General features: G+C 53.6%; 1 protein-coding gene across 2 annotated transcripts; it reads right to left on the bottom strand.

Moving 5' to 3' along the window:
- Positions 1 to 2,118: 2,118 nt before the first annotated feature.
- SDC4 (syndecan 4) lies at positions 2,119 to 21,216 on the bottom strand. 2 transcript variants are annotated; one of them, XM_080813711.1, is made up of 5 exons: positions 21,116 to 21,216; positions 9,419 to 9,557; positions 8,238 to 8,284; positions 7,182 to 7,380; positions 2,119 to 4,216 (listed from the first exon to the last, which is right to left on the bottom strand). In XM_080813711.1, the coding sequence occupies exons 1-5, from the start codon at positions 21,182 to 21,184 to the stop codon at positions 4,065 to 4,067; spliced, it is 606 nt and encodes a 201-aa protein (XP_080669837.1). In that variant the 5' UTR covers positions 21,185 to 21,216; the 3' UTR covers positions 2,119 to 4,064. The 2 variants fall into 2 exon arrangements, with proteins under 2 accessions (XP_080669837.1, XP_080669838.1); XM_080813712.1 differs by lacking the exon at positions 21,116 to 21,216 and adding an exon at positions 16,459 to 16,572.
- Between the last annotated feature and the right edge of the window lie 1,550 nt (positions 21,217 to 22,766).

Here is a 22,766-nt window from a genome sequence, read left to right as displayed (position 1 = left end):
TTTAAGATGGCTTCTAAGGGGTCTTGCCTCCTGCAGTGTCCTTTCACAATGAATGGGGATGACCTGTGTGACCAAGAGGCTACTTCATGGAAGTGACAGTGCGGGACCCAAGGTTTGGCCATAAAAGGCATTGTACTTTCCACCTGGCTCTCTTGGATCACTGTCTGGGGAAAGGCAGCCGCCATGTCATGAAGACACACGATCGGCCCTTAAGGGTCCACATGGCAAGGAACTGCTGCCTCCTGTCAACAGCCTGCAGCACCAACTTGCCAGGCATGTGGGTGAGCCACCTTGGAAGTGGATCCTCCAAGCCGGGTCAAGCTTCTAGATGACTGCGCCTTGGTCAGCATTCTGACGACAACTTCGTGAGGCCCCCCACCCCCTAGCTCAGCTGCTCCCACATTCCTGATCTGCAGAAACTCTGCGAGATAGTGGTCCTTTGCCCCTACATCAGGGGGTAATTTTGCACAGTGATAGGTCATAGAGGGGCCTCTTGGAGCTAAGCTTACCCAAAGGATGGCGCTGATGAGGAGAATAGGGTGCCTTTTGTTGAGCACCTTCTGGTCCCCGGCTCTGACCTTCCCCTCTGCAGGCTGTTGGCAACACAAGGTAACAGATGTAAAAGCTGAATCCAAGTCCAGAGGTCCCGAGTCACCGTCTCACATGACCAGACACAGGCTTAACAGAGATTTCTGGAACAGTGGAAATGCTCTGCCTGTGTCTGCATGGCCCAGAGCGGCAGCAGCTGGACATGGCTGTTGACCCCTTGAGATGCAGCTGGGACAACTGAGGAACTGTTTTTTTAAAAATTACTTTCAATTGAAACAGCCACGTGGCCACCAGCTACCAGGTCTCACAGATGTGAGGAACTTCTTCGAGAACCCGGTTATGAGGAACAGAGATTTGCTCAAGCCACCTGGGACTTGGGAGGGACTTGAGGCCAGGCTCGCTGCTTCAGAGGGGGTTAATGGTCCCAAGCAGCCTCCAGTGAAGGGGCCTTGGGCCACATAAAAGCTCTGATGGGCAATGTGGTTGTGGGTGGACTCCAGAGCCCAAGTGCATGGGTTCATATCCCACCTCTACGCTTGGCTAGCTGGGTCACTTCGGATGAGTCCTGTAACCTCTTAGCTGCAGCGTCCCCGTCTGTATAATGGGGACACTGACAGCACCCACTTTGTGGAATTGTTGTGCCAAAGAAGCGGGTGCTGGTGTAAAGCAGAGTGGGTTCTGGCACAGGCATGTGACCTGAGGGTTTGCTTCTACTACCAGTTCCTCTGAGTCCTTCCTCTGACCCCAGCTAAGCACTGGGAGACATGGCACCAAGGTTAGACCACCAAAGCCCAAAGCCCTGGAATTCAGGCTTAACTCTGCAGACAAGCTAAGGGCAGGTTCCCCCCTTGGTAAAAGGCTTTTACCAGGATCGAGAGAGGCACCAACGGGTTTTGTCCAGACCTGCCTACCACAATGCCTGCAGAGGGCAAGCAGAGTGACAGCAGGTGGACAAAGACTATGGCAACCCACAGAACCCACATCTAGACAGGATCCTGCCTGTGAACAACTTCCAATTGTGGCCATGTGGCTGGAGAGGAGCCAAATCTTTTGAGTTTTTCCCCAGAGTAGCGGGGAATCTGGATTTACATGGGGAAACACCCTCATTCTTATAATTGGCACCTAATCCAAGGACATGTTTGAAACAGGGTACCATCTGAACAAAACACCAAGGCAGGCACGACAAGCCCACAGGTTGCCATGTGCACTTTTATTTATTTCTTGGAGAGACAGAGAGTGAGAGAGAGGGCAGGAGCAGGGAGAGGGAGAAATAGACTACCTGCTGAGCAGGGAGCCCAAAGTGGGGCTCAATCCCAGGACTCTGGGATCATGACCTCAGCCGAAGGCGGTCGCCCAACCAACTGAGCCACTCAGGAGCCCGCCATTTGCACTCTCTGATTCTCCTCCTCTCCAGGCCCTTCCTTGGCTTCTTACATCTCTGCCTTTGGTGTCTGGCCCCACATATGGGATCTGGTCAGGCAACTCTCTCAGGCTCTACTGCTATCAACAGGTAACAGAACCCAGAAAGGATGACTTCTTACAAACTTTAAAAATGACAGAGACAGGCAATCTAGAAAGTCCAGGTTTTATTATCTTATCAAATAAAAAATTAAGTAACAGACAACAGTGTGAGGTGGCTGTAAGATGTGCTCACTCCCAACATAGCCAGAGGGAAAGGATGCGGCGAGGGGGAGGAGGGCAGTGCACAGGACCCAGCCAGCTGGGACCCCAGATTGTAGGGGTGAAGGATGCAGGAGGCAAGGGCGACTCCCCTGTACCCCAGCCAGTGGGGACAGAAGATGCGGCCTGCCCAGGCTAGGCCACCAGGCCTTCTTCTTTGTGGAGGAGCAGGGTCACCGATAACAAGCTCCAGGGCCAGGGCCCCATTAGCCCTCCCCATCCTCCCGGTTTGCCCAGGGAGATAAGGTTACCCCCGCCAGGCTGGGGCTGGGACTTGTTAAGTCAGTTTCATTCTCTAGCACTGTGGTTCAACAGGTGGACATGGTCTCTACCTGCGTGTTCACTAAAGCAGCCACAAGTCACATGTGGCAAATGCACACTTGAAATGTGGTTAGTGTAAATGAGGAAGGAATTTTTCACTTTATGCAATTTTCATTGATGTGAATAGCCACATGTGGCCAGTGGCCACCGTAGTGGATAGCACAGCTCTCCATTTTCTTGGAAATTTGGGGAGAGCAAAGGAACACCAGTTGGGCTCAAAGTAGAAGCTACAAAGAAGGTAGAACTGCCTACCCTCAACTACTCCAGCCCAATCAGGAGAAGGCACCAGGAACAGAGAGAGACAGAGCGACGGTGGGGGGGGGGGGGCAAAAACCCACGCAGCCACATCAAAATCCACTCACTCAACCATCCAGCCAACCTCAAATGGGACATATCACACTATTTCCTGAAAAAATATATTTATCTATTTTTCTAGAACCGAGGAAGAATAATAATATATTACAAGAAAAGAGACACAAATATCCCACCATCCCCTACATTATATTTTGGGATCTGCTAGAAAACTGTTTCAGCAAAAGCTACTCCTTAGAGGAAACAGCTTCAGAAAGGGCCAAGGTCATTGGGGGGGTGGGGGGAGAGGGAGTGTTAAGTATAAAAAAAAAAGGGGGGAGGATATTTAAAGAAGAGGAGGAAAGAGGGCCCTATCTGAAGCTATAAATAGTAAAAAAAAATTAATAAAAATCGTATCTCCGTCTCTTCTCTCATTTTCAAGAAACAAAAATAAAAAAAGCCATTAAATACAAACTTCGCAGGTACTGTGGAAAGTGCAAGAGAGCAGAGAATGTCTCAGCATCGGCACACTCCAGGCAGAGGCCCTACACCAAGGAATGAACCAATCAGAAAAAACTACCCCGCTTAAGGTAGATTTGCAAATACTCTGCAAATCCATTCCAGTATGAACTTCCATCTTCTCCCCACCCTCCCTCCTTCCCCACGCCCTCCCCCAAATAAAAAAGGTTGATTTCCAAAAAGTCAACTGGAAAGAGCCGAGAATGGCCCCAGGTACGCCACAGACTCCCGTAGTGTGGTCACCAAGTGCCCCTGGATGGACACATCTCAAGGTGCAGATGGTTCCAGTTCCTTCTCCTGCCTCCTTTTCACAAGAGGGAGGGAGAAGGCTGCTGGGGGGTAGAGCTCCAGCAGGACTCCCATCCCAGCTTCAGAGGGGCTCTGGGTGAGGCAGGTTCAGGATAGGCTGTAAGCTGGGCCCACATTTTAAGTTTAAGATCAAGAAAGGATCCAATCCCAGACCTGCCTTCAGCAAGGCCAGGGGTCACCCTATTTTTCTGCCAGGACATCCGAGGCCCAGACAATCAAGAAGAGGCAGGAACAGAAGATGATGTCTCTTCCGACACTTGAAACATGATCAGAGCTGGAGATGCTGAAAGGTCAGTACTAGGTAGCCCACCCCCTACCCTAACGTCCACCCTTCCAAATCCTTCAGCGTCCCTCCCCTGTGGAGGTCCAAGCCCATCAGTGCCCGGGCGGGCGCTTCAGGCATAGAACTCGTTGGTGGGGGCTTTCGTGTAGATGGGTTTCTTGCCCAGGTCGTAGGTGCCTTCGTCCTTCTTCTTCAGGCGGTACACCAGCAGCAGGACCAGGAACACGGCGAAGAGGACGCCCACGCCGCCGCCCACGATCAGAGCTGCAGGGGAGAGTGGGAAGAACTGCCGGTCAGAGCCTTGGGCACACTGCCAAGTCCCCCCAGTCAGCTCTCTTACATCTAGCCTCCCCCTCACTGTCACCTGTGCTCAGAACGACCTCATTCACAAGACTGGGGGTGGTGGTGGGGGTCACTGTTAAGTCACTGAAGACCACAGGGCCAGCGTGACAAAGCCACCATTCCAACCTGCACCTGCTGGAGCCCACAGCCAGGATTGCCCCTGCGACAGCTTAGCACCAACTGGCTGGGAGCCAGCAAACCCCCAGGCTGTGACAACCGGCCTTACATACTCGCCCCCCACCGCCAGGCCTGAGCATGGCACACTGGGTAGCAGACTCTGTGTGCGCACACCTGCATGGACAGGTACACAAGTGCTCCATACACACACGGGCACGCTACCAAACACAGCTCGGACATGCGAACATGGATGGGGCCATGCTACTGTGTCACAGGCAACTGACGTATCGTGGTTTCCTCTCCTCCGTGTGCAGCTCAGGGGCTGAGCCTACAACCCACTCCCGTTGCTTATCGTTGGCTGTGCGATGGGGCAAGCGCCTTCATCTCTCTCAGTATAAAATGGAAACAGGAGGACCTTTCTCTCGCACGGGTCCTAAGGATTAAATAAATTAACCCACCGCAAATACTCAGAACAATGCACGGCGGAGGCTCAGTACTAACTGTAAACTCTGGTGGTTATGTGTGTCCCCAACACCCTGAACTGGGCCTGGCACGCCAGTTATGTGCTTAAGAAAGGACTCTCCCCATTCAGCTCAGAGCAGAGCACTGGCCAAAGGTGCCTGTTGGGGTCAGGCAGACGGACCCCAGGTGAACAGGCTGCTGACCTCAGGTGAACAGCTGTTTTGCACAACGCCAGGCTGCCTGAAGGGCTCTATCCTGCTCGTTGAGGGGGCAGGGATAGCTCACAGAATCCTTGCTGGGGCAGACTGAGTCCCCTAATTCGGTCTTACTAGGGCTAAGGAGATTAATTTTCCATCTTTGCACATACTCCAAATCTATGCACAGAGCAGGGGCAGAGCGGCACAGAGGAGCCCAGGAAGGTTCTTTCTTGGCTAAAACTCTATGAAAAAGCAACAACAAAGTGACCCCAAAAAATACAGAAAAAAGCACATGGAATGAGGTTTCAATTCCGTGACTGTTTTTTATCACCTTTCCCCTCTGATAACCTCCTGGCTCTTCTTATCAGGACTTGGTCTGTGCTGGGCCTCTCTCCCCACAAGGTTAAGGTTCAAGGACAGTCTCAAAAGTGACTGTGGTCCTAGGTTCAAATACCAGGGCTCGTTTTGTGACTTTGGACATGTGATTTGGCTTCTCTTGAGCCTTGAGAGCCAAACCTACCTGTCTGATCGGGTTGTGGGGACCCAGTGAGGGAGGCACACGGATCAGAAGGCATCTAGCAAGCACCTGAACTCCCAGGTGCCACCAGGATGCTACTGGAATGGACAGTCTCACCTCAACTAGCACAACAGTTACACCACTTCTCACATGAAGATCTTACGCTTCTCTAATTCTCAACTGGAAGGCTTAAGAGATGACCTCGCTTTGGTTCTGTCTCTTGTTACGTGACCCAAGCAAGTGGTTTGCTTTCTCTGGGCCTCAGTCTTCCCATTTATAAGACACACTTGCTTGGACTAGATCAGTGGTTTTAACATTTTTCTTTAAAAGCAGCAAAACCCTTAGCTGGTGCAAGAAAAACCCTATGCTGATCCCACATACGCCAGCTAAAAGCGAAACTCTGTGGTTGAAAAAGATGGGGGAGGTTTTACCAAATATTCAGAAGCTTAGAAGGTGAAAGGGTCTCTAAGCGCTTCTTTGGTTCCAACGGCACCCACTACCCCTCTCACATGGCACAGCAACCAGGAGGCCAGGATCAAGGCTGAGCTGGGCCCAAGGTCACCTGGGGTTATATTTTCCCAGGAGCCTTATCTACAAAATGCAGGGCACAGGGCTCTTTCCTTGTACCGCAAGCCTCCTGGGAGTTGGCTGCCAGGAGATAGGGGTAACCAAGCCTGGGCCCGGGGTACCCATTCACCAGGTTGGTTCATGCAGACAGGCCCTTGGCCTATTAAGACTTGGCCAGAAAGACAGTTCCCTCTGACAACCCAGCCCCAGCTTTGGCGATCCCAGAGCTGCCAGGGAGGGGAAAAGGCAGCAGTCGCCACCCCAGATGAAGACCACGCCTAAAGCCCCACCCTGGGGCAGAGCTCCCACGATAGCACACCAGTCAAGAACCCTGTGGCTCTCACATCAGGCCAACCCCGAACCTCTCTCTCCAGGCCTCGGTGTCTTAATCTGTCATAGGAAGGACCTCGATATGCCACCCAGGATTTAGTCAGCGAGGACTCAATGACAGCTTGTACCAACAAATCAGGAAAGTACTTTCTGGGTGCCCAAATTATTTCAGATTCTAATTTTCGAGGAGTTATGACACCAATCCAAGGGGTAGCATTGTACCCATTCAGAGAGGAGGAAACTGAGGCTCCCCTCCTCCAGCGGGGTTGGAAAGCTTCTCAGCCAAGGTCATAAGGCCGTCAAGTGACCAAGCAGGTGGATGGGGAGACAACCCAATCCAAGGAGTCTTGGGGCTTTCAAGGGACTTTCAAGGGAAGTCAATGTTTAATAATTAACTCCCCAGTACCAACCACCCCCCAGGTTGTGCAACCGTTTCGAAAGCAAGACAGAAGGACTTAATAAGGCAAGTGACGACTCTCACACTGTTCTTCAGAAGCCTTTGATATGCTATTCTTCCTCCCCCTCTAGCAGGCTACAAGCCCAGTCAGACCCACCCCCTAGGGAGGGGTAGTCCTTGAGTCTCCACGGTACCCTGTGGTGGGAAGGAAGGGGTACCAAGGAGCCCAAGGCATCTGTGTCTGCAGCACCATCTCCCCCGAGTCCCCTCCCCCTTCAAAGTCTCTAGCGAGAACCTCACCTGCCAGAACCTCGGTCCTCTCGAAGATGCTGCTGCCCTGCGCTGTGCTGGACATGGACACCCTGTTAGAAACATCCTCGTCCCCTTCGATGGGCGAGATCCTTTTGGGGATGACCTCGTTTTCCTCCAATTCCTTGTGTTCAGTGGGGACCCAGCTGCCGGGCCCTGTCCTCTCAGGGATATGGTTATCTAGAGGCATCTGGATGGGGTGGAAGGAGGAGAAACAAACACTCAGCGTGGCCTCGGGACGCACCCCGGGGAAGGGGACAGGAACACTGAGCCGGGGAGGGAGTCTGCTTCTGCCATCGTGCTGGCTGAACCAGGTGGGCCTGGGACAGAAAGCAGCACCAACCAACCTCTCAACCACTATGCCATCGAATGCTTACCCTCAACCTTTCCAGATCTGTCCCAAATGGGGAATGAATAACGGACCAGGGTGCTAGGAAGCACGTGTTCCTATTCACTGCTGGTTAGTGGGTATCTGAGAATCGCCACCCGGAGGGCAGTGTGGCAAAGCTGCAGGCAGAAACTGCTTGCCCTTTAAGGCAGTAACTTTGCCTATGGGACTCTGTCCCAAGTTGCTTATCAGAGATTTGAGTGAAAGACGCCTGCTTAGTGTTATAATTTCAGGAAGTCAAAAAAAAATCGTAAGTAACATTTTCATCAATAAGGGAAAAACAGTGAACTAGGATGATGCAGCCTATATACATGCCTAGGAAGCGCATTTAATTATGTGGGCAAACAGACTCAAACTCCTGACCACTTTAAGTGAAAAATACGGCACACACAACTGTTATCTATAATTTGATATTTATGTTGGGAAATACTTAGGAATGCACAGAAGGGAGGTTGGAAACACATCGATGTGTTGACGGTGATTATCCCTGCAGAAGGATGGCCCACCCACGACCCACAGTTGTGCCTGCCCCTAGGAAGCCAAGGCCACAAATAAAAGCTTTCTTGCAGCGGGAGGGCAGACCCTCAACTTATGGACCCCTCCCGACAGGTGTTACAGAGGAGCACGTGGGGAGAGGCAAAAAAGCATGAATTACTCACCAGGGGTTGGATTACTTTAGGAAGGATCTGGGAGTCCTCTGAGTCATCTGGAAGGTCAGAAAGGCTGTGTGAGTGAGAGGTCACGTCCCCTTATATAAATAAAGGACCTCCCCCTTTATCAGCCACGGCTGGTGGGAGTCCTAATGTACAACCCTCCTATGCTCAAGGTACAGCAAGTGGCCATTCCCACCCCACCTTCAGTTACCTCATCTGTAAAATGGGCTCCCTGGGTCTTTCACAAGAATGCTGGGCAGGGAGCAGAGTAGATGCACTGTCAGCTCCAGACCCCTGCTCTGTAACCCCTGCTCTTGGATTCAGGGACCTGGGTGGCTCAGTGGGTTAAAGCCTCTGCCTTCGGCTCAGGTCATGATCTCAGGGTCCTGGGATCGAGCCCCGCATCGGGCTCTCTGCTCAGCAGGGAGCCTGCTTCCCTTCCTCTCTCTCTCTGCCTGCCTCTCTGCCTACTTGTGATCTCTCTCTCTGTCAAATAAATAAATAAATGAAATCTTTTAAAAAAATATTAGACTATCTTTCACAGCATTTACAGATTTGGAATCCAAGGCTCAGAGGTCACAGGGAGGCAGCATGAACTCAAGACTACGCGACTCTGAAGCTCCAACTTCCCATCTTTCACACCCGTCTGCACCCAGGAAGGATACTTCTGGAGGAGCCAGGGAGTCACAGAAGACCAGGAACAGCCCTAGCTCCCCCTCGCCCAGGGCCTGGAAGCCTGGGCCCCTTCGCCTACTGCTCTCCCCCGCCCCCCCCCCCCCACAAAGCAGGAGCTTGTTCCTGGCTCCCCACCCACACCTCTGCCCACACATGCTCCCAGGCCTTTGAGCAGGTCCTTCTCCTTTTCAGAAGAAAACACTGTGAGGTCTTTCCAGCCCCACCCCCACCAGGCCCCCAGCCACAGGCAGACAGGTCCAGGCCGGTGCTCAGAAAACCCAGAGCTACAAATGAACTCCAAGCAACAAATAACTTGCCCAAGGAGGGTTGCCAGGAATGGAAAAGGGTTGATAGTTACTTTTGTTTCCTCTTTTTTGAGAGGGGAGGAACACTGCAGGAAACCACCCGGAACCAAATCCAAGTTTCCAGGCGAGCTCACTACCCTGTGCTCGGTGAGGTCACTTTCCCTCCAGCCCTATGACCCCCGGCAGCCCACCACACACCCTCCATACCCAGATCTCCAGAGCCAGACAGCTCAAAGTCATCGGGGTCCTGCCCAGGCCCCCCAACATCCTCGTCGTCTGGTAGGGCTCCAGAAAAGTATCGGCCTTCTAGGAGGTCTTGGGGGTCAATGACTTTGGTCTCTCGGATCTAGAATGAAAAAGGGAAGTCACATCAGCCACATCAGTAGCCCCCCCGCCCCCGTGCTCTGTAACAGCCCCCGGGGCCCCAAAATGCAGTGAAGTGGGCATTCAGTAAGATAACCTGGGGTGCTGGAATGTAATCAGACCAGAACCTGGAGACCACCCCTCCTGGTCCCCAACTTGCTGTGTGACCTTAGGCAAATCTCTTTTCCAACCTGGGCTAATAAAACTCATCACGTTTTATTTATTAAAACTCATCAACATTAAATATTACTAGTTACCATTGACTAAACAATTATTACGTGTCAGTCCCTGTTCTTAACACCTAAGGCATGTCTTTAACCTCATTTTACAACTGAGGAAACCCGGGCATTTCCTTTTCACACCAGCAGCAGGTGGAAGTGTGAGGATTCAGCTTCGAGCTGCCTGAGGACAGATCCACACAGGCTGGAGGGTATAACACTCCAGGGTTCCAGGATGCTCCTGGAGTCACAGCTGATTCACCGGAGGCGGGGAGAGGGCTGCCAGCCCTGGTCTTGCCCAGTCTAGGACACCCTTCCCAGCTGACTCAGACTGGGCTGGGACAGACAGAGCTGGCTCACCCACACCCTAGCGCAGCCTCAGGCCAGGCACTGCGCAGACCTGGTGACTCACAAGTCCATTAGCACACTCTTCTACTCAGCTTTCTAGCATCTCCCACAGATCTGCCACCAGCCCAGGAGAGGGCACAGAGAGGCACCCTGTGGACGGACCATCCCCTCCAGCACCCACGAATGTCCTCCGTCCCTACCCCACGGGGGCCCAGCCCATCACATCACAGCAGAATCTTAAGTCCACTTACACCAAGAAGCTTTCAAAGGGAAAAGTATCAAGGTCCAGGGAGGCAAAGGCTTCCCCAAGGTCCGATTAAGAACATCAGCTACTCTGTTCCCATCTCCCAGAGCTCACAAGGGTAGGAAACATTCAGAATGCTTACCACCTTTCTCTTAGCTCTGGGGGCTAAGGCTTCCCAAAGAACAACCCTGAGCAAAGTCCCCCCCACCCCCACCATTTACTCAGATACTAAAGTGCCTACTATTTGCCAGAAGAGTTAGAATTTCGAGGAAGTTCGATACACACCCCTCCTCTAAACATTCTCTTCTTTCCCAGAGCCTCTAACTGTAGGAGACAGGGGCTCTGCTCACACCCCCCAGAATACCAGCTACAGAGGCCAGGGAGGGCCTGTCCTCTCATTTCACAGAATCGGAGAGAATTTGAGCTCTGGACAGGGGAGTGACTTGCCTAAGGTCACAGAACTGAGTCAGCCAGACAATTCAAGAGTGGAGAGGCCAAGTATCTTTTTGACTGCCCCAGGCTGTCCCTTCAGCCAGCTGAGACTGTCAGGGACGGGAGGGGGGGGGTGGATATCTGTTCCTAGAACAAGGTAAGCATTGCAGGAGAGGCCCAGGCTCGGGGGAACTTCCTCCACTGGCCTCGGGGAGAGGTGGGCAGGACCCGACTCCAGTGCCCTCTTCCACCCCCCTAAGCGCAGATGCTAGATTCCGGGAAGGGAGGTGGGTCAGGTCAGGTTAGGGGGAAGGCAGCAGGCACGCAGCCCTCTTCCACCGGATGGGACATTCTTTGCTGAACACTGGGCACACGTGGGGGTGGGGAGCCAGAAGGGGTTAAGCCCTGGTTGGGGATGACTTCATGACTCGGGAATCAGGAGCTGCTGAGCTGCTGGTGTTGGAATTCCAGCCCCCGCACACAGCCCCGTGCCTGTGGCTTCGGTTTGGCAGCCTGGGAGGAAGGCTCCTCACAGCGGTTGTTGCGAAACTGTCCCTAGGGCGAGGTCCCTGTGCTCCCACCCCCATCTCCTGCCCTGAATTCCCCCAGGCCCCAAATCTCAAAGAGCAAGATCTCTCAAGCCCTTAGCAAATGAAGTACATCCTCCTGATAAATCCTGTGCAGAAGTGGAACTGGGGCCTCAGAAAGGTTAAGTGGCTTGCCCAAGGTCACGGTGGCAGAAAGCGGCCACGCTGGACCAGAACCAGGCACAGGTCACCTGAGCCTTTCACCACATGCGCACGAACACCTACAGGAACACACGTGCACACAGAATGCCCAGCCACCCACGCCAGGCGGGAGCCCTAGTGAGTGGAGGTCAAATGCAGCCCAGCAGAGAAAAAAAAATGGTCCTTTGGCCACTTGTTGACCTGGCCCGGAGACCAGACCACCTGTGCGAGTCACAGCTCCAAGTCCCCCAGAAAGGGGCTGGGATCCCAACACTGGGCAGTTTCAGGTAGTGTTCTTATCCCCCGGAGCCCTGGAATGTTGTTTACTCGTCCTGCCCTTCTTTTACTATGTGAAAGTGCTAAGGGGTGTTTCAAAACAACCCACGGAATTAGCATGCTGACTGGCTGAGAGTTACTCGCTCAGGTTTTCATTAGCCAGATGGAGACTAAAAGAGGAATGGCGGTCTCGGAACCGAAGCTGAAACCCAGATTCATTGGCATTTCAGCCCTCTCAGGGGTTGCCTGGTGATCCCACCCCTTTCCTTTCTATACCAGGTTCCTGGAAAGGATAGATGGCTTGGCTAAGATCGCACCAGGGGTCAGCGGCACGGCCAGTTGTAGACCCAGTCAGACACCTACCCCAGGGCACTCAGGACACACTAGAGGGGCCGATGTGCCTTCCTCCAGCAAGTCCCAGGGCCTGGAAGAATCTCTGTGGGGCATGCTCATGGGAGGGCACAGGAAAGCAAATCCCTCTTCCAGAGGCACTCTCTCTCTGCTCCTCTCTGCCCCTGACTCCTGACAAGAGGGAAATTCCCAAATGGGAACCCTTTAAGACTAGGTCAGGAATGCGTAAGCATCATGGGCAAGCATCCCTTTGTGTGTATGGGGGTGAGGGGGATGCCAGCAGCCGGCCCTTGCCTCACCCGCTTTGCAGACAAGGCCCATTCAGGCTGGGGTGGATCTGAAGACCCAGGCCACTCAGCAGCCAGAACCAGCCTTGACCAGAGAGGACCTACTGTGCTCCCAGCAGAGCTTACCCATCTGTCCCCCACTCACCCCATCCCTGCCTGCGGACCGTGTGTTCACAGGTGCACGTGCACACACAGGTATCCTCTCTGGGCCCTCGGGTCTCCTTTCTCACAAACCGCAACAGAAATCACCAGCTGAACAGGTCCGTGGGCCTGGGTTCCACAGACCCTTGCCGTGGGGCTGGTGGGCACCTGGGGTTGGTTCCCCGGGGGCTTGAGATGCTGGATGCCTCCCCAGATTAGCCACAGAAGAGGGGGGAGGTGCGCTTCTGTTCTAAAGGAACTAACACCTGCCACCAGAAGGTAACCAAGGCCGCTGAGCCTTACGGTCTCATTTTATAACCCGGCAAACATATTAAAAGACAAAGGACTTTGCCAAGGACTCCCAAGCACTTGGCAGCAGAGTTGGACTTAGAACCTGGGTCTCCGTGCTTGAGGCTGGAGTTGCCCGCCCGCCCCTCCCCGCTTCAAGGATTTTGACTGCAAAACTAAGGGTCTCAGCAAATCCACAGGCTGCAGCTGTCATTCCAGACATTTCCACATCCAGTCCTTACACTACAGGCACGAAGCCAGGAAAAGGTCACCAACCCAAGCCCAAAGTCCCACAGCTTCAGTCCTCAGGGAAAAAGCACACGCAGGGTCCGGGGTGACCAGCTCAAATATCCACTTCGTGCCAGGCACCAAGCTGGATTCTCCCCTTCATGAGCTCATCTGTCCAGCCCAGTAGTCTTGAAACGTGCTCTGGCCATTCTGCAGGGAACTCAGGTGTAACGGAGTCGTTTATTCCAAGTCACACAACTAGAAAGCAATGGAGCTGGCATTTGAACCCAGATCTTTCTCAAGACCCTGCCTCAGCCACAACCAGATTTCTCACTGCCACCCACGCGTCACCTCTCCACCCCAAGCCTGCGTTGCCAGGCCAGGCTCCACCGGGGAGCAAAGGTGAAAGTGATACTGCTTGAACAAAAGAACAAAAACTTGGCTGGGGCACCAGTGAGAAGTTCAGGGTCAAGGCCTGGTCAGCTGGTGGGAGGAAAAGAGGGAGGAGAGGCTCCCCCTCCCCCAACTCTGCCCTCAGGCTCCTTCCCCAGCAGTAGGATCTGGGACACACTTGACCTTTCTTTCAGGAGGTGAGACCAGAAGGACAATCCTGCAAGCCAAATTCAAGGGGACGGGGTAGGGGGGAGCAAGGACACTGGGCTCCGACTACTGAACCCACCAGAGTGATTCTGACCACAGATTCCCCAGAAGGGGCCTCTGGTACAATCACTGTCTTCCCCCATACCCCCTTCGGAAGGGTCAGGTATCCCACAGAAGGAGCAAACCGGGGAGCCACAATCAGAGCTCTACACGCCGGCAGAAATGAAGGATCTGCCAGCAGAGTGGATACCCACAAGCAGAGCAGAGTCTGGCCACTTTCTAACTACCGGAGTCTTGGGGTATACGTCCCATCTTGAACCCTCAGCTTTCTCTTTTGGTCAGCAGGGCTAGAAGTGCCCTGCAGGATGATGAGACTTAAGTGCAATGCATCAGTGTGTGCAAGGGACCCAGCATATGGCCTGGTACACAGCAGGTGCTCAATGAGTCGAAGCTATTATTAATCCCCACCTGCCCTCCCTCAGGCTAAAGGGATTAATGCTCAAAGGGTTCAGAGAGACCAGGGAAAAAGCTGTGGAAGCAGTTCCATTGCTAGAAAGTGGTCAGTGGATGGGGGTTGGGGGGAGTGTGCTTTGCAAATCGTGACTAATTACCTATAAAGAGTTTACTTTGCTTCTGGGACCAGACTTTGCAACAACCAACCAGGTCCCTTGAAACTGCAAAGAACCCAGAGATGGGTCCATACAACTTGGGAGTCCCCGTTCTAATAAGAACGAAGCAGAGGAAACTCAGCGGTTATTTTTCCAAAAAGGAGCAGAAAGCAGTGACCAGAGACACCTGACATTCTACTTGGGGACCTGTACCCCCGGGGTATTTCCTGACTTGCCTTGGGCACAAAAAAAATACCGAAAGGCAGAAAGAAACCACACACCAATCCACAGCCTGGTGCTCTGGTCCCTGAAGGGTTAAGGCAGGTCTGGGGTTTGAATGTCAGCTCTGCCCACTCCAAGGTCGGGTTACTCTGAACACAATCACTCAGGAGAGAAGCCAGGCCTGGCACTGCCAGCAGCCAACTTTTCACCAACCCCCCAGGGCAACTCACTCCACAGCAAGGGCTCCAGGATCCTGGGGTGCCAGCTAGTATGGGACCTGGGGGGGCTCCTGCATTCCAGCAGGTGATGGGGATTTTCCCCACTGCCCCTCAGTCTGCCCACCTGTAAAAGACGCTTCTCAAAGACACAAGCCTTCCTCTGTCTCAGGGCCTGGTAACCAAGCTGGGCACTGCTCCGATTACTGCTGGAGACAGCCGGGAGGGGGGCTGGCTCCCCGAGGGCCGGAGAGACAGAGGTGTATTGAAGCTGGAGCTTGTAATCTAGGCGGCAGATCCGAAGTCCCTGCTGGATCCATGGGCGGGAGGTAAACAAGCCTCCCATGTTCTCCAGAACAGAGTCGATAGCCTTGTCTCAACTGATTAGATCAGCCGTGGGTGCTGGCTTCCTGCCCCTTCCCAGCCTCCCCCCTCCACACACACACACCCACGTGGGGAAGCCACTGCTCCAGACCGGGTCAGTCTGTCCCACAGACGTCTCCCAGCCGGTCTTTCCCGGGGCAAGGAGTGTCCCGCTCCCTGTGACCGGCCACGGGTCATCCCTGCCCCCATGGCCTGAGGTCCGAGTGGTACAGCCAGTCCCACAGGCCTGGCCACGACCAGCAGGCTCCACCAAGTCACTGTTTCCACACATACCAGCTTCTCCCTGCCTCCCCTTTCCATTACCCCAGGTGTCACCTGACTAGCCAGCAGCCTCTTCTACTGTGCCAGAGAAAACTGGGGCAGCAGAGCTCCGCGCCTGCAGGGTGGGGGAGGGGAGAGGCGGACTAAAAGGGGGCGGGGGGGAGGGGCTAAGTAAGAGGGACTGGCCAGGGGCTGGGGGCGGTGAGTAACTGGGGGCCCAGATAGGGTGAAAGTAGCAGGGATAGGTGGGGGGACTGTAGAAGGCCTAAGCTGGGAAGAACTGTTCAAATCAAAAAGCGATCTCAGGGGGACTCCTGGAACCCTCTGGAAAGAACAGCAAGTTTTGAACTTGCTATTCTGTATCTATCGGTTTACATTTTCAACACGCACTCAGATGCCCCCTCCCTGAAGCCCACATCTGGCCTGGGGAAGAACCCTCGTCTATCCGCTCACAATAAACTAAGATCACGCCAGCACTTTACAAGTTTGCCAAACACCGATTATGACCCTTAAGTGACACACCAGGTGTTTAACTGAGGACACATTGGCAAAGTGACTTATTAACTAACTACATGTCCCGGGGTGAGCAGCAGAGCTGGGATGGTGACTCAGGTTTTTCTGGCTGTGAAATGGACCCACTTCTAGTCACCCTGCCTCTAGCAGACAGGGCCAAAGGGCCTGGCCAGATGCAGGGACGTGCCTGAAGGTCACCAGTGAGTTAATAACTAACCAGCCCAAGAAGTCAGGCTTCCAGTCCTTCTAGGGTTAAATCAGGCCCCCACTGTTGACACAGGCCTTCTCCTCCCTCTCCAGGCACCTGCACTGAAAACCTACTGGCTTTTCATTTTTTTTTTTTTAAGATTTTATTCATTCATTTGACAGAGAAAGATCACAAGTAAGCAGAGAGGGAGGGGGAAGGAGGCTCTCCACTGAGCAGAGAGCCCGACATGGGGCTCGATCCCAGGACCCTGAGATCATGACCTGAGCCGAAAGCAGAGGCTTAACCCACTGAGCCACCCAGGCGCCCCGCTACTGACTTTTCAGACACTGTACCTTCCGCTCCACCATCACACCCCTTCTCCAAGACCAGAGCGCTACTTGCAATGTACTCAGCCTCCGTAGGCCTGGAAATTCTGTGCCTCCAATTGGGGAGGCTGACCTATTGGGGCTTTGTCTAGGTGGTCCCATACCCTCAGCAAACCCCCACCACCCTCCAGTGCTGCGGGCGAACAGCTCAGCTAGGGTTTCCTACAGATCCCAGCAGGAGGGGTGGGGCTGTTGAGAACTGGTTCTTGTTTAAATATAAACCCATCGGATAATTAGCGAACTGCCCACTTCTAAAATAAACAAACAGGAGATCTGAACTCCATCCGCCCCACCCTGGACTCCACCCTTTCCACCTTGTTGCGGAGGAGGCAGGGGGGAGGGAAGACAGTGTTTCAGGGGCGCTGGGACTGGGATCCTCCAAGGTACACGACCACCTGGCGTCCTGTCACTAAGAATACGACCTCCCTACCAGGCACATACTGTAAGATTTACCTGTAGCCTCACCACAACGCCCAGGAAGCAGAGGCCGGGGAGACTGGCCCATGTGCCCACTGCCCCGTAGCTAGTAGAGGTGGACTTCACACCCCTGCAAGTCAGGTCAGTCTGGGCCCAAACCACCTGCCAGGGCTCTCCAGCCACTTCCAGGCAGCAAGGAGAGGGCGTCAGAAAAATCAGCCTCCTGTGCCGTCCTATCTGGACTGCACCAGCTTTGCTCTCATTGCTCAGAACTTTCCGGGAAACAGCTCTACCTGCTCTGCACAGGTCCCAAGCCCAATTCTGAAGGCTGGCTGGATTCACACCCTGTCAGAGCCCGCCCACCCACAAGGCACTGGAAGGCCCGAGGCCTAGGACCGGCATTTCCTGCACAGCCCCTCAAAGCCCGGGGTGCTTGGACACTTATTTCGAATAGGGTCTCAGAGGACAAGGTAAAACTCTGGAGCCCATTCCAACACCCCCACCAGAGTCATCCTACTAGCCAAGAGTTGCCAGGAAATGGGTGACTCAGGCCGGCCACTGCTCTCCTCCAGTGACTCACAGGCCCTGTCCAGCCCCTTCCCCCAATTTTAAGTGGTCATTTGGAAATCACACCCACCAGTCCAGGAGGCTGAGAACAACCAGGAGCCAATTCCTCCCAAGGGGGAACTGGGGCTGGAAGCCCAGCCTGGCTCTCTCAGCTCCGCATTCAGGACGGCCCAGCACTCCAAGTCCTTGGAAAAGCCCTCTGTTTCCAGGAGCTGGGGATGGCAAGAGCTGAATGTCTCCACCCCCCAGCTTCTCTTGTTTAGGATCTTCACCCAGGGGGCCAAGAAAGCTTCCCTACCCCTCAGCTGGGTGTTTTCAGGGCAGGAAGGACCCTTGGAGGGCTTTAGCCCAAAGTGGGCTTATTACAGAGTTGAGGACATGGAGACCTAAAGATAGGGCTCATTTGCTCAAGGTCACCTTGCAGTTCAGAGGCAGAACTCAAGGTATCTGCCTTCAAACCCAGCCGATCTCCTCCTACGGAATGTTCTCTGAAGATGCTCAGATCAGACTCTGTATTATCAGAGAGACCTGGTTCTGACCTGGGCAAGCCACTATCCTCCTCTGAGCATCAGTTTCTTATAAAAATAGAGGTAATAAAACCTACCTCACGGTATCCCTGGAAGACCTTCCTATTCGTGATAAACAAACTCCATGCACCTTTCAGAATGACGTTACATACATGAATTCATTCATACATACATGTATTCATTCATACAAACATTCGCTGAGTCCTAAGAGACCAGTATTTCACTGAAGATGAAAACAGCAGAAATTCCCTCCGTCATGGGTGGAAGTGGTTATGTGTGGTGGGAATGGGGAAATACTTGAGCTGAAAAGGGCATTCAAGGTCATTTGTTTCAAACCCCATTTTACAGATGGCGGAATCTCAACCTCACAGAACCCTCTAGACCATGGCCCAAATATCCTTTTTAGCAGCTCTCCGGGCTTCTAAGAATTCCAAAGAGTTCTCACCGGCCACTCAAGGGTCTCAGAGCCCCTGGGCTTCTACCCCACTCCTACCTTGGTGCAGTTAAGGGAGAGAATTCTTAAGGAGACCAGAAACATCTCTAAGCTAAAATACACTTCCCCAGAACCCACTGGGCCTGGTGCCACATCAGCAGGCTGTGCCCTTGGGCAGCAATACCTGGGGGGGGGGGGTCCAGGTCCCAAAACAAGGCTGTCTTTAATTGGCTGGGGAAGGAGTGGCAGGAAAGCAGTTCAGGGGAATGCTCCCAGCTGGACAGGAAGAACTGGTTTGGGATAGAAAGCCCCGCCGGGAAGAGGCTGGCTGCTCAGACCGGGTTCCCTTCCCAAAACTTGTGGCACCAAGCCCTCGAGGTTAGGGGTAGGATACCACCTAAGGGGAGAGCAGGCCTTTGGTTAAACCTAAAACTTGGGGAGGGGCCTCAACAGCACTACTGGAGGGAGACCTCAGTTCCCCCATCAGTCAAGTAGGCATAATACAATCCCCACATGCTGGGCCTTTCATGAGGATAAAATGCACCAGACCTGGCGTTTGGAAAGCACTCAACAAATCCTAACCGCAATCAGCAAACCCCTTCTCCCTGGGCCTGTTTTCTCCACCTGCAAAAAGATGGCAGGCCTCTCTATCATTATCTACTCAGCTATGACTAGGTCTGATTTTTCCCGCCACAACCTTGGCAGGAAGGGGACAGGGGAGGCAAAAGGGTAAGCCCTGTGACCCAATGAGAGGTGGAAGGTCTGTGACACTCGCCAGGAAGGGGAGTGCTGAGGTCAGGATGAGAGGGTCAGGCACCTCTCTGGACACCTCTCTGTGGAAGGGAAGCAGCTGCTCGGGGCCTACTCCTCCCCAGCTGATGGGTCGCCATGCGCAGGGCTGACACTGCTGCGCTCCCCCAAACCGTATCCTTCCAACTGCCCCCGGGGACCCAGCTGTCTGCTCCTCACCATGAAGCACCTGCCGACTCAGCAGCCCCTGAATCGGGACTGCTGTGTGACTGGACCCAACCTGACATGCCTTCAACGGTCTCCCCAGCTGCTTGACTCCAACACATCTCTCGGGGGTCTAGGGAGCAGCAGGCGTAGGCTGGGGTCTGGCTCAGACACTAACCTTCCGGTCAGGTTGCCCTTAAATTGGGGAAGTCATCCCCTCACTCTGGGCCCCTGTTCCCTTCCACCTCAGAATCCCTTGAGGCTGGCCAGCCCTGAGGATGCGACACAAGGACAGCCACTGAGAAAGCACTGGACTGCAGCTTATCGTAAGAGCAGGAACTTGGAAGCCTGGCTGCCTAAATTTGGGTGACTCAGCCCCTTATTAGCTGTGGGACCTCGGGTAAGTTAGCTAACCTCCTCAGCCTCAGGACCCACTTAAGAACAGTAAACTGCGGGGTTGTCAGAATTAAGCTAGTTAACAGACCATTAGAATGGCCCTTAGAAAGCTATTAGAACACCATAAGGCACACCATAAGTGCTAAATATTTGCTTTCATCACTGCCTGCCCGCAGTCATGCTGGCAGGTTCTTCTCCGGGTCTCACTCATTCTTCAACAGAAGCCTGCCAGGCAGAAAGGACTTTCCCCGAAGCCGGTAAGAAAAAGGAACCCCATAAAGAATTTGACAATGATTAAACTCCACAGACTTTCTCCCCCCCAAAATGGGGGGCTTAAGGGCATGAAGGGGACACAGAGCTGGGGTCCCTGGGGGCCAGATAGCCTCTCCCATCAATTCCCACTCCCCCAACTTCCCAGATGAGATTGCCACCCTACTCCCCCACTGGCTGCTGGGATGAATGGAGCTTCTGGTGGCCTAGGGCTTTGTAAACTAGGACAGGGACAACCGGGCAATGAGAGGAGAGCTTCTCGGGACTCACTGAGGCCTTCTCTCCCCCAGCCCCCTCTACCCCACTCAAGATGCATGCTCCGATTTCCCGTGTGCAGTTCGACAAAAATAAACGGTATTCTCGCAGAAAGCTAAGGTTCAACTCTTGGTGAAGTGCTGAGCCCAAATCATCCCTCCCCTCCGCCCTTGAAGTATCAGAGCGGACCCTAAAGCAGCACTGGTCATCTCCAGTTGCGCTCCCCCGAGCCCAATGTGCAGATGGGGAAACTGACACTCAGAAGGGGCAGGGGCTTGCACTGTCACAAGCCAGTGGCAGGGCTGGGGCCAGACCCGTCAGGGTTCAGTTCTTCATCCCCTGGTGCGTGAAACAAGGCCCCCGCACAACCGGGCCCCCTCCCCCTTCCGAGTACACGCAGCCCCCTCGTCCCCAAGCCCTGTAGGATTCTAGAGCCGCCGCTCCAGCCACTTACGGAGGGCGAGCAGGGGGATCCAGGACTCGGAGCCTGCCCCAGGATCACCAGCGAAGGGCGCGAGTGTGGGGACAGAAGAGGTGACACCGGCTTAGTCACGTCCGAGCCTGGAGCGCGCGGCGGGGCCGAGGCCAGCGGAGGCGGGAAGAGCAACAGGCTGGGGCGCACGTTCGCGCGGGGTAGCCACCCCAGCCCGGCGCCTCCCGGTGACCCCAGAGCCAAGTTTCCAGCAAGTTTCCCCGGCCTCGGCGTCCAGTTGGGGGAGGCGCGGCCCCCCGAGCCCCCCTATCCCAGGCCCCCAGGAACAAAGGAGGCACCGGGCCGCCCCCCCGGGGATCTCCAAGCACCTACCGATTCGGCAGCCGCGGCGAGGGCGCCCACGAGGAGCAGCAGCAACGCGAGCAGGCGGGCGGTGGCCATGGTACTGCGGTCCGCAGAGGGCGCGCAGGCGAATGACCAGGGCGAGCGTGTGGCCCCCCCTCTTATAGGCGGTGGGCGGCCCCCGCCCCGGCCCCGCCCCGCCCCGCCGCCGCACCCCGCCCGGAATTCCCCTGCGAAAGCTGGGCCTCGGGGCGCTGCGCCCGCCCACGCGGCTGGAAACCCCGAGGGATCCGCCCGGCGCGCGCCTGGAGCTCGAGATCTACCCCAAGTCCCTGTCCCCTTTATTTCTATGATGCTCTGCCAGGCAGTCCCCGAGAGATCACTGCGTCTAAACCCATTTTATACCTGGGGACCTTGAGGACATGGACTTGCCCAGGGTCTTCAGTTTTTACACCCGCGTTCCTCAAACGCGGTGCGCTCCCCTCTGCGGGTACGGAACACATTCCGCATGGGACGTGAACGTGCAAAGCTTTAAGGGGTCAGCAAACTTATTCTTTGAAGAGCTAAATGTTTTCGTCTTTGCGGGCCATTCAATCTCTCCAATTCCAGCATTGTAGCTCGAAAGCAGCTATAAATACTTAAAAAAAGAATGTGGCTGTGTTCTAATAACACAGTATTTATGGAACACTGAAATTTGTAGTTCATACAACTTTTACATGTCAGGAAATATCATCCTTGTTTTGATCCACCACCGCCCCGAATCATTTAAAAACGTAAAAGTCATTCTTAGCAGCAGGCTCAAAAAAAAAAAAAAAAAAAAAAAAAAAAAAAAAAAAAACCATGGGCAGACTTTTTGGTCTTAGGATGGCTGACCTCTGTGTTATGGGATTCTTTTTCCAGATTTTGAACTTCAGAAAAAGTTTGATCTCTCTAACTGGTTTGCAAGTCTGTCTCAGATCTTCTTCCACCCTTTGTAAAAGAAAGTTGTGTTCCTGCCTTAGTCCTGCCTTACCCCTTATCCTCCCAAGCAGTAGGGAAGGGCTGGAGGTGGGAATCCTCTGGGGCTCCCAGATACAGATATTGTTGGAATTATTAAGGGGGAGCTTCCCATGATAATCAGTCAAAGTACCAAAGGTACCTAGACTTACCTCTCATCCTGACTGATTCGTATTATATGTATCTTTCTAAAGCAGGGGCATGATTTCATAACCAGAGTATTTTGGTCTCTGTTGGCTAACTGTGAATTCACACACTTTGCAGAGTAAAGAGTTGGGAGTGATCTCTCCTCTTTCCTCCCTTAATTATTATCAAAGGTTGAAAATCTCATGCTGCAGAGATCCTTGACAGTAAAGCAAGCTTCAAATGCCGATCATACTTTTCCCCACGGATTTAAAGGTAAGCAATTTTTTCCAGCTACTCCCTTAGGATTGAGAAATAAACTGAGAAAATGAGTGAATTTCATCTCAGAATAAGAAATCCTTTCGCAAGTCAGATGGTTTTTGCAATCTTTGCTTTCCACACAATTGAAGGAGGGCCTAATCTAGTTGTCAGTACATAGATCATTAAAATAATTTTTGATGATAGATCACTATGCGATTTTGGTTATCTGTCAACACATCGCTGTAACAAAACTCCTTTTCTTCCCACCAACTTCTTAGAGCCAGTGGTGTGCTGGTAAATG

Source organism: Martes martes (genome assembly GCF_963455335.1).
Source record: "Martes martes genome assembly, chromosome: 9".
NCBI classification, from domain to species: domain Eukaryota; kingdom Metazoa; phylum Chordata; class Mammalia; order Carnivora; family Mustelidae; genus Martes; species Martes martes.
The sequence above is the reverse complement of the archived record's forward strand: the minus strand, read 5'-3'. Positions and strand labels throughout refer to the sequence as shown.